The sequence below is a fragment of the Lycium barbarum genome, chromosome 5 (genome assembly GCF_019175385.1).
Source record: "Lycium barbarum isolate Lr01 chromosome 5, ASM1917538v2, whole genome shotgun sequence".
Lineage (NCBI taxonomy): Eukaryota > Viridiplantae > Streptophyta > Magnoliopsida > Solanales > Solanaceae > Lycium > Lycium barbarum.
Window position 1 is genome coordinate 24,076,260 of NC_083341.1, and position 11,015 is coordinate 24,087,274.

At 34.1% G+C, this 11,015-nt stretch overlaps 2 protein-coding genes across 4 annotated transcripts; both read right to left on the minus strand.

Annotated features, from left to right (window-relative positions):
* Nucleotides 1-394: 394 nt before the first annotated feature.
* LOC132639328 (probable LRR receptor-like serine/threonine-protein kinase At4g36180) lies at nucleotides 395-3,392 on the minus strand. The gene has a single exon (XM_060355780.1). It carries the CDS (start codon nucleotides 3,206-3,208, stop codon nucleotides 395-397), a length of 2,814 nt encoding a protein of 937 aa, XP_060211763.1. The 5' UTR covers nucleotides 3,209-3,392.
* A 1,312-nt stretch (nucleotides 3,393-4,704) lies between these two features.
* Nucleotides 4,705-10,746, minus strand: LOC132640738 (flavin-containing monooxygenase FMO GS-OX5-like). 3 transcript variants are annotated; one of them, XM_060357486.1, is made up of 9 exons: nucleotides 10,167-10,746; nucleotides 9,375-9,519; nucleotides 7,486-7,556; nucleotides 7,239-7,388; nucleotides 7,079-7,161; nucleotides 6,799-6,937; nucleotides 6,115-6,288; nucleotides 5,176-5,249; nucleotides 4,924-5,059 (listed from the first exon to the last, which is right to left on the minus strand). In XM_060357486.1, coding segments are annotated over exons 1-9 (1,233 nt in total). In that variant the 5' UTR covers nucleotides 10,563-10,746; the 3' UTR covers nucleotides 4,924-5,058. The 3 variants fall into 3 exon arrangements, with proteins under 3 accessions (XP_060213467.1, XP_060213468.1, XP_060213469.1); XM_060357484.1 differs by lacking the exon at nucleotides 5,176-5,249 and having other exon boundaries at nucleotides 4,705-5,059; nucleotides 10,167-10,739; XM_060357485.1 differs by lacking the exon at nucleotides 5,176-5,249 and having other exon boundaries at nucleotides 4,705-5,059; nucleotides 9,375-9,501; nucleotides 10,167-10,735.
* Nucleotides 10,747-11,015: the final 269 nt, after the last annotated feature.

Genomic DNA, 11,015 nt, shown 5'->3' on the forward strand with positions numbered 1-11,015 from the left:
TCTTGATTCTCAGTGCACCAATAATGATAAGACGTTGGGGTTCGAGTTTCACCGCACTATGAGGCTAAGACATTGTGTTAGAGTCTCAATGCGTCATGATGTGAGAGACCCTGCATTTTGCGATGGTAAGACATGGGGTTTGAGTCCCGATACTGCTTGTTAGTAGTCAGTACCACAAGAATGTCTTTTCTTTCCTTTTCTAGTGCTCAGTTATTATATCCATGTTGAAAAGATGTTCATTTCAACTGCTTTTGCTTTAACAAAAACCAAAAATGATAAATCAAATGATGGCTGCTCCAGTAGCCTAAACATAAAATAGTGAAATTGGACTCAGACTGTTGTTCTTGCCAGTTTTATTCTATTGCAGAAATTTAGTATATATGCATGTCATGGTTTATAGTTCACTATTTTTAACACAATTCTGTCTACTGCCCTCCAATACCTCTTCCTCCAATTGTCGTCTATCAAATATAACAACAGAAATTCCTGTAACATAGCCTAAGAATACAACTAAAACAAAAAGGACATTTTCTTGATCACATCTGTTCTCTGCAGTTTCTGCGATAGAGGGACCATGGTTACTGCAGTTCATCCCACCAGGAGCACCACATAAGTATCTGTTTCCAATATATGTCGTTCCATCTTGATACAGAGTGTCAAAATGTGGATTGCTTGGAATCCATCCGCTCAGGTTGTTATAAGACAAGTTGAGATACTGGAGAAAATCTAACACTGTCAATGTCAATGGAATTTCCCCTGTTAATTGGTTATAGCTGAGGTCCAACGACTCGAGGGAAATCATCTCGCATATAGACTTTGGGATCACCCCAGAAATATTATTATGTGAGAGATTCAGCAATGGAAGTCCACTTAAAAGGAAAATTTTCTCAGGGATTTTACCAGTAAGAGCATTGCTTGACACGTCGAATCCACTGTTGTAGGAATATACTGACTCAAGCCAATGTGTCTGTCCTTTGGTGACTATTTCTAGCTGAGCACAAATGAACTTGAGGGAGTAAACATAACCTAAGATGGTTGCCTCATTTTGTGTTCTCATCATTGTTTTCAAGCCATCAAGATTCTCAGGAATGGGACCGGACAGATTGTTCCTGGATAAACCAATATATTGTAGACTTTCCAACTTCATTAGTCCTTCTGGGATAGGTTCACTGAAAGAGTTTGATGAGAGCACGAGGATACGTAGATGGTGTAGGTCACCAATGGAATTTGGTATCCTTCCTTCAAATCTATTGACTGTCACGTTCAGAATCTCCAGTTCTTGAAAGTTTCCAATCACTCTTGGAAAAGATACTGCAAACTCATTCCCATTCAGGTCCAAATAACGAAGGCTTGTAGCGCGTTCAAGTTCTTTTGGGATACTTCCAGTGAGCTTGTTTTGTCCAAGATTAAGGTAAATGAGAGACTTGCAGTTTCCTAAGTTGCGTTGAATGGCTCCTGACAAGCTATTATTAGAGAGATCAAGAACCTGGAGAACATTAGTTGATTGGCAAAATGATTCAGGTATTGGACCATGAATTTTGTTTCCAGATAACGATATGGACCTGATACCATGAACTTCTCCTATCTGTGTTGGAACTGAGCCTACGAAATTGTTAAGTGACAAGTCGATGACATTAACATTCTCGAGCTTAGAAGGAATAGGACCTTGAAGGTTGTTTCTGGCTAAATTTATTAATGTTGGAAAAGGAGAAGATTTCAGCTGAATCATTGGAGGTATAACTCCCTTGAAGTTGTTCATAGATAAATCTAGTACAGAGAGGGCAGGGAGATTGAACAACCAGTGCGGTATGGCTCCTGATAAACTGTTGTTGGCCAAATTTAAAAGCATGAGGTTTGTCAAATTTGAGAAGTAATCTGGGATTTCTCCTCTCATGTTGCAAGATGTAAATTCCAAAATCGTGGGCTGGAAAGTTTGCACAAAGGGTTGATCTTGATCATCGATTTCAATTGACAATCCACTAGCCCCGAAACTAATTTGATCCAATCTAGACTTCTGGAACAAAGACAGTGGCTTATTACCATTCAGGTTATTCTTCTGAACATAAAGATATGAAAGCTTAGGAAGCTGAAGTATGCACAAGGGAAGACATCCTGTTAGATCGTTCCATTGTAAATTCAGGAACTCCAGGGAGGAGATTTGACAAATCGAAATTGGAATATACCCTTGTAATTTATTCTGGAACAAAGATAAGTATTGAAGATTTATTAAACTGGACATGGATACAGGAAATTGGCCTGTGATATTGTTGTCATTGAGCATCAGCATACTTAATTTCTTAAGTTTCCTAATTGAAGAAGGGATCGACCCTTGGATCGAGCATCCATCAGCTCGGAAAATGGTTAATGAGGTTGAGTTGCTTAAAGAAGGAGGGATCGTTCCACCTATCTGAGTGAAGCCTATGTCAAGAAGTGTCAACTTTGACCATGGAACTGAAAACATTGAAACCAGATCTACGGTCGTAGAAGGATTGCTAGAAACAGAAAGTTCTTCAAGTTGAGGAAGGTAAGGGATGTGACCATCTAAATCGTTGCCACTAAAATCAAGAGCTGAGAGGGTTGTGAGGTTCGATAGCATATCAGGTATCGTGGATGTTAGAATGTTAGAATTCATTTCTAGAGTGGAAAGATTTGTAAGGTTAAGTAATTGCCCTGTCGGAATTCTTCCTGAAATGTTGCAGTTGGACAATTGAAGTGACACGAGATTTGAAAGACTTGATATTGGTTTAGCCCAATGAAATGATTCGGAGGCCTTTGATAGATCAACACCAGTCAATACTAGATATCTAAGGCCTCTGAGTCCTAACCAACTTGGATTTTGACTGGATAATCGACCATATCTGATAAAAGATGACGTTGGGCCAAAATCCAACTTTGGTTTTAGTGTCAAGCTAACAGAAATAGAAGACAAATCAGCTACTAAATTAGCACCCGAAAGATCAAGAGACCTTAGAGATGTAAGGTTTGAGAATTGTGTGGTGATGGAATCTTGAAACATCGCATTCGACAGATTGAGATAAGTCAACTTTGTTAAGTTTGATATCTCTGCTTGTAACTTTGAGAGCATAAAGTTGTTGAAACTCAGGTCGAGATGTTGCATATGGTCAAGAGTGAAGAGCAATGGAGATATAGTACCTTTGAGAGCATTGGATGTGTCATTAGAAGATGAAAAACATTTCCTTATTGACATTGATTATGAAATCATCCGGATTAGGATTCCGGAGATTGACAACTACAACACGACCTGAACTCAAGCATTTGATACCTTTCCAGTTGCAACAACTTTCGCCTTGCCAGGAAGATAACTGATTAGATGGATCAGTCAGCAAGGACTTGAAGCTCAGTAGAGCTGCTCTTTCTCTTTCATGGCAGCCATCAACGAACGAAAAATGGTAAAATAGAGTAGCAAATATAAGGAAACCTTTCTTTAACCACATGACTTCAAGATGATAAACAATATTCTAGGTTGTAAAGTGTTGAAGATATTTATACCAAGTTCAGTGCTTATTGTCTAGATATACAACTTGAACTAAATTATTCGTAAGGTTCTTTCCCAGAATGTCTTCATGAAAAAAAAAAAATTGGTGTAGGCTTATACAACTGAATAGGAAAATATTGCATTCTACAGTCAATAACTGACATTATAATAATTCAAAATTCTCCAGAAACTTGATTTAATTAAGGAAAAAAAAGGGGACAGACTGTATGCAAGGTGTCTTCATATCTCTGTTACTACCAACAATTATTAACTTGTTTAAAAACATGTTGGATTGACTTTGACAAAGTCCTCTATCACATCTCTTCGAGGTTTGAAAAATTGGCATACCTCTTTGACTATATATCATTCTAACTTGCACGTGTAGGTCGAGTCATCTCACGGTTTTGTAAAATAATATTAATATTTTCTGCACTGCACGAATATAACTTAAATTCTACACTTTTGTTAACAGTTTTTTAATGATATTGCTTCCTTTTTTTTCTTTTGTTCTTGATTCAGTAATGTTGATGGTTTTAGATGCATTTTTTTTTACTGAATGATGTGATTGTGATTTTATGTGGAGCAAATATGATCTGTATAGCAAGAGGAAAGCGAGGATTGATGTGGAAAAAGTGAAACCATATTATATGTCCCTCATTGAGAAGGCATTTGGCTGATTAATTAGTTGATTTACAATAAACCATCTTCTGTTTTTTTTTCTATACTTAAATCACTTGTTATTGATGCGAGCTTCGATACACAGTTCGTATTAAGGGATCAAATGCTAGTGGCGATGATTATTGTTGGTTTGAGTCATTTTTTTGGTTACAAGGCCTAGAGAAAACCTAAAGGTCCTGATATCACAAAACCTTCTTTCACTTTTTAAGTGGCCAAAGCTTACAAATTTCACCATAACATTGATTTGATACACCTTATAAACAACTGATAAAATCGAATATCAATGAGATTTGGAAAGCATCAAGCTGACCACTATTAGCGTCACCAGGTTTGAGTTAAGTTTTTACCTTGTATAACGTTGATTGTTATAAGCAGATTAAATGTGACAATGGAAGTGTCATCAAGCTCAAAGCGGAATCAGTAAATTAAGCAGAGGGGAATTCGTACAATTGATCAACTTGCAAATATAATTGTTAGACTTTAGGAAGCCTTAAATTTCGTGTTTCTATAAATATAGGCATTTCTCCTGCTTTTTATCAGAAAATCTCAAGAACAGAGAGCAAGTCTCCTCCAATATTATTTCTTTCTATAAGTTGAAGCATAATACTTCTTCTATCTCGTCTTTTTGTTTTATGGTCTTATTTTGAATAAATACATAATGAATGTTGTAAAACATAAAAGGAACAGATATGATGTTACTTATCAAACACACTAGTTTGATAACTACAAAGACTATTGAGTCAAATTCTCAACATCCCACAAATCCCTATAGCGATCATACCCTACTTCACCAGCACATTTGTAAATACTCCAAAGCATTTCCTTTATGCCGGCATCAACTGATGGCAGTCCCACTTGAGCTGCTACCCAGTCCATGTACTCCATCTGCCAACAAATTCATGTAATTGCCTTTCACTAACTTTAAGTTAAATCATTGAGATTCAGAAACCCCCCCCCCCCCCCCCCCCAAAAAAAAAAGACCCGAATACAAAGGGTCGGACCATATTATGTTGGCGTGCAGCCTTAGCTTGCATTTATGTAAGAGACCGTTTTCACGGCTTGCACCCGCGACTTCCTGGTCACACGGCAACAATTCTTAATTGAGATTTACAAAATGTTTGGTAAATTCAATAAGATGAAATCTTAAAAGTTTTATCTAAACAATATAGGATCTTCAACTGGGGACATGCAAATCCTTCTCATCTATACTTCTTTTGAAGCTAGACCGTGAGTGAAGTTTTATATTCAAGAATTTCTAACAATGGTAAGAGAATTTTGAAAAAGAGAACCAGAAAGCCATAAATAACGGGTGATGAATAGGTTTTGCCCGAGTCATATTGAGTTTTCAATTGTAAAAGTATGTCCACATTGAGACAAATCTCAACAACATAACCAGTGTAATCCCACTGGTGGGGTCTGGGGAGGGTAGAGTGTACGGAGACCTTACCCCTACCTCGAAGAGATAGACACTTACCCCTACCTCGTAGAGATAGACAAACTGTTTCCAATTGACTCTCGGCTTTGTTTCCGATAGCCTCTCAGCTTAAGTAAGGCATTTCAATACAGTTTGAAAAAAGCGAATACAGAAATCAAAGCTTTGTTACCCGACTGAACTCGGTATATTATGTGTATAACCCTTAAAATATATCTAATATTAACTGAAGGAACACATGGTCAAACAAGACCGAGTGGAGCACTGGTTGCGTACTGGGTTTAATCCTGTAAGGTCACAGGATCGAACTAAATGCATTTTTGCTGCCTTCTTTAAAAAAAAATTCTAAGCAGCCTTTAATGTTTTGCTCGCCAAGTAGATGTCACTATTAAATTTTATATCTTATCTTAAAAGCAATGGTGAACCCATCCTCTTGAAATCCTGGATTCACCGCTGGTAACAACATTGAGACAAATCTCGAAAAAAAAAAAAAGGTTATGTGAAAGACCTCGTGAAAGTTTAGGCGATGCGTGTGACGTTTTGGGATCCCAGCTTCCTCAAGTTGCCTATTATGATCCTCAACATCAGCTAACATCTCCTCCTCCGATGGTAAAAGCACCTTTCCAGACAACACTTTTGCAATCCATTTGGCTTGTACTTCCAACATGAGAAACACTATTGTCTGATCATCACAGAAAAAAGTTTACATTGTCATTTCTCGCAACATATTACAATTTTCAAGAGCATAATACAATGTTAAAGAGGATCAACCTCTTAGTGTTGAGAAGCTTGAATTAAAAAAAAAAAAACACTAAACATCGATGGAAAATGATTTAGAAAATAAGTCATTTTTTCATGTTTGATTGCCAAAAAATATTTTTCATCAAAAAAGGAAAATAGCCTCCTCACTTTTCGGTGGAAGTCATTTTCTTTCATAGTTATTTCAACTCCTAATTGCTTATCACTATTTTAACCAATAAATACTAAAATATTTATCAAAGCACTATGCAGTTTGTATGTTACTCTTTCAAACAATATTTATCACTCTCCAACCAAAAATCGGGAAAATGTTTTCCAGAAAATAAATCATTTATAAAAAGTATTTACTGAAGAATAACTTCTGTCGTATCAAATACAACAATAACTGGATAATAACACAGAAAGAGTATGATATTCCGTACAATTAGCTGACCTGATAAGGTATACCAACAAAAGAGAGCCGGGGAGAAAGCTTTGGAGGAAACACATGCTTGTATAGTGGTCCAACAAAACGGTCCCCATCTGCACTTACTATTCCATCAGTTTCGAGAAATGGGAAATCATACTTATATCTGTTTCAAGACACAATGAAGTAAATAAAAGTATGTTCTCTATAACGATGTAAGCTTTTAGATAAGATGATCACATAATTCAAGAAATAATGACGACAATAAACTTGTGTATGAACAGAAGACTCAAGATTTGAACTAAACCCTGTGCAGTGGAGAATGATATCAGCATGAATAGAAGATCCATCCAAGAAAGTCACTTCACCACTTTCATCAACATGATCAATCTGCGAAAAAGTTCCAAAATCAGCTCCCTTTATATATCTTCCAGTGCACAGTCAACAGCATTTAAACAATTATATACCTGTGAATGGTTCAATATATTTGCATAACTGTCCAAATTTGAAAATCCAATTTTAGAAGGTTTTGTTGAAAGATGAACTTGTTTGGCTACCGTAGCTATGTCTCGGGAAATATCAAGCCCACTCGGTCCACCTCCAATTACAACTACAATCTAAATTAACAAGTGAGAAGGTTCTGTAAATAGGAAGCATAGACTTGTGCATGAAACTTTCATAAATGAAAATGTAAAAAGAGTATAAAGGGCTTGCCTGATCCTTAAATGGCTCAGGAACTCGATAATTGTGGCTATGTATTTGTTTTCCAGGCCAATTGTTTATACCTTTGGAATTAACTAACAAGAATTAGTTCAAAATACAAACCAATCATTCCCATTTCTTTCACCATATTTTGAGTGCAGCAAGTTAAAGTTGTTTTATGTTTAACTCTTACCATCCTAATTTGTTTTTACTATTTTGTTATGAAGGTGGTGTCCGGCCAAGTACCTACACCTCCCACTAACAAAAGGTACCAAGTAACTCTGTCCATCAAAATTTAAGCTGATGAAATAAAGATCACTTGATATTTTTTTGCTTCTGCTAAGATTCAAACCTGAAACCTCATGGTTCTCCTCCACTTCATTCACCATTGGATCACACTCGTTGGATACTAAAAAACTATAGAATTTCCTCATATCAAAATGTTAAAAGAATATCTTTTAGAAAGTCAGTCAAATTTCTTATATCTTAAGTTAAGAGCATGTTTAGTTAAGCTTCTAAAATAGTTTAGCTTGAGAACCACCTTTGTTAAATTAACTTTCCGGTGAAATAATTTTAAAGAAAAACGGCTTGTGTTTAGCCAATTCATTTGAAAAATATTATTTTAAGTATTTGATAAACAATTTTGTTTGGCCAATCTTTCTCTAAAGTGCATTTGAGTGTAAATTACGAGAAAAGACAGTATTATGGTTCATTTTGCAATTAGTAGTAGAAAAATGATTTTAAATATATTTTACGAAAGATTTTAATTAACTTTTATTTTGTTAAATTTTAAAATAAAAAATATGTATTAAGGCTTTTAATCAATATAAATATAGTGAAAGCAAAAAAGGAAGAGGAGAGGAAATAGTATTTATATTCGAGACATATATGGATTAAATTATTGAGAGATAGTTTGATAAACATAATTTTTTTGTAAGGATACTGTTGTCTCAGAAAAAATAAATTTCTGTTTCTGCTTGTAGCTTCTTCGCAACAGTAGAAAAATTAATTCAGCTGCCGCTCAAAAACATTTTTCATTTTGGACCAAACACCTCAAATAAAAATTAAAAAAAGTTTTTATTTTTATTTTACGGGAAAAGGTATTTTTGACTTCTTAGAAGCTTGGCCAAACGTGCTATAAGGAGTAGTAATTAAGAGCTTTCCTAGATATTCTACCAATAACATTATCACACCACAATTTCCTAAAATACGCCCTCTGTCTCAAATTATTTCTTGTGATTCTCTTTTACACGGCCCATAATAACTAGGAGGGGTTTTTAACTATTTTACCCTTCATTGATATTCCAACAATCATAATATCACCCCATAATTAAGGTGTTTGTATCTTCAAAAACAATAAATACTAAGGTCTGGAATGGAAAAAAAATAAATTAATTCAGCCTTTAACTTCTAAAACGACAAATAATTTGAGACAACTATTTTTAGAAATCAAGAATTCATTTTAATCGAACCGCCTAGTTTACTTTGTTTATTGGTTTATTGTAGGGCATATCTCATTGCAAGATTCATCGACTGGAATCCAATTTTATTCCATTATACTTATTTTCATTCTATTTAGTTAGTAGGACCTTCTAACTATATATTACTCTTATACAAATTCAATTGTTTCTCTTTTTTTTTTTTTCAGCTCTAAAGACAGGGGAATTTATATTAATTACTTATCATATTTCCTCTTTAATTAGAAGTTCTTTAAAGATTTCTAATTTTTTTAATAAATAGAATCAAAGAGGTCTTTATTTTCATTTTTTTATTTTCAGACAATTTGAGAGGGGGAGTAACTTGTGGTAATACTTTCTATATAAATAAGCTCCAATATGTCAAAGCCAATAAATCACTGTTAAAACAATAGATTAATTAATTTGAATTTAATAATAAGGTACCTGGAATATTTGCAAGTCTGGGTATTGTATGGTGACCATTACAAATCACAACGGAATCAAAAACCTCTTCTAAACTCAACTCATCCATTTTCGACTCAACAACCCAACGATTTTCCTCAAAATCAACCTGCGCAACTCGTACGACCTCAAATTATGGTTCATTTTTTAATTAGTATTTGAGTAGAAAAATTATTTTAAATATATTTTATGAACGACTTTAAAAAAGTACTCCTTCATTATCAATTTAAGTGTCTTACTTTTATTTTTGATCTGTTTCAAAAAAAGTTTCTTTTTCTAAATTTAGTAAGTTTTTCAAAAGTACTGCAACATTTTTAATTTAAGAGCACAAGATTAAAACTCTTTATTTATTTCTAAAACTCTTTATTTATTTTTTAAACTTCGTACCCAATCAAAATAAGTACGCGTTTGGCCATATAAATCAAAAACTTTTTCACTTTTTTTGAAATTTTAGAGTTGGAGTTGTGTTTGGCCATTATTTTTGTAAATAACATTTTTTTGTTAAAATATACTTATTTTGGTGGTGAAAAACTTGAAAATCAGATTTTTCTTATTTTTCAAATTTCATTGTATTTGAAATTTTTATAGTCAAACATTAATTTTTGAAAAAAATAAAAAAAACAAAATTAAAAAAAATGAATAATTCTTATGACAATAAATTATTTTTAAATATAAAAAGTGAACATTTTTTTTATACGGACTAATAAAGAAAATTGAAACGGAACGGAGGCTATTTATATTTGAGAGATATTTAAGAATGACCCCAAAATCTACCTGAGCAACTCGTACAACTTCGGTATTGAATCGAATCAAATCAGTAATCCCAAAATCCTCAGCAAACTCATTCAAAAACTTCAACACTTGTTCATGCCCAGGAAAATTCAATATTTTCCCATTTTTTTCGCCTTTGAAAGGATAATCGCTGAAACTCATGAGTTGTCTTGGTAGATTTGTTCGAAGAGACTTATAAAGACTGCTGTGAATAATTTCTCTATTTGGATCGACACTGAGTGGATCAGTCTCAATTTGGGGATTGTAAACCCATAGACCACCCAGTTTGTTCGATTTTTCAAAGACTATAACTCTGTGGCCTTCTCTTTGTAGCTCACGCGCCGTCACTAGACCCGATACTCCGGCTCCGATTACTGCTACTTTCCGGGAATGTGCCATAGGAGAAGACTATTTTGGGCTAAATGGACAGTTTTGAAAAGATGATGGAGGTAATTAGTATTAAGTTTGTTTTAAATAATAAAAATTGGGGATGACGAACATATGAATACTACAAGGTATATGCAGTAATTCAAATGTCTCGTTCGGGAAAAGTAGTTAGATAAGCCTCCTTATTTGAATACTGTTTGTTTGGATCTAAAAAAAAAAGTTTGAACTACTCCCTCCGTTTTTAAGTGTCTTAGTTTAACTAGACACAAAATTTAAGGAATAAAAATAAATATTTAAATCTTATGGTCTTAAATCAAAGCCGTGTATAATGTACTAAAATGTTCTTTAAATCTTGTAGTTATAAATTTATCATGTAGGACGTTTGAATTGTCAACTTACTAAATATAGAAAGAGATACACTTTTTTAGACAGATCAAAAAGAAAAATAAGACACTTAAATTAGAA

Excerpts from the sequence above, each read along its gene's own strand:
- LOC132640738 (XM_060357484.1), bottom strand. The coding sequence starts at position 10,562 with ATGGCACATTCCCGGAAAGTAGCAGTAATCGGAGCCGGAGTATCGGGT. Across the intron at positions 9,520-10,166 it reads AAGTTGTACGAGTTGCTCAG|GTCGTACGAGTTGCGCAGGT; the intron begins GTAGATTTTGGG and ends CCATAATTTGAG. Across the intron at positions 6,938-7,078 it reads ATCATTCTCCACTGCACAGG|ATATAAGTATGATTTCCCAT; the intron begins GTTTAGTTCAAA and ends GTCTTGAAACAG.
- LOC132639328 (XM_060355780.1), bottom strand. The coding sequence starts at position 3,208 with ATGTCAATAAGGAAATGTTTTTCATCTTCTAATGACACATCCAATGCT.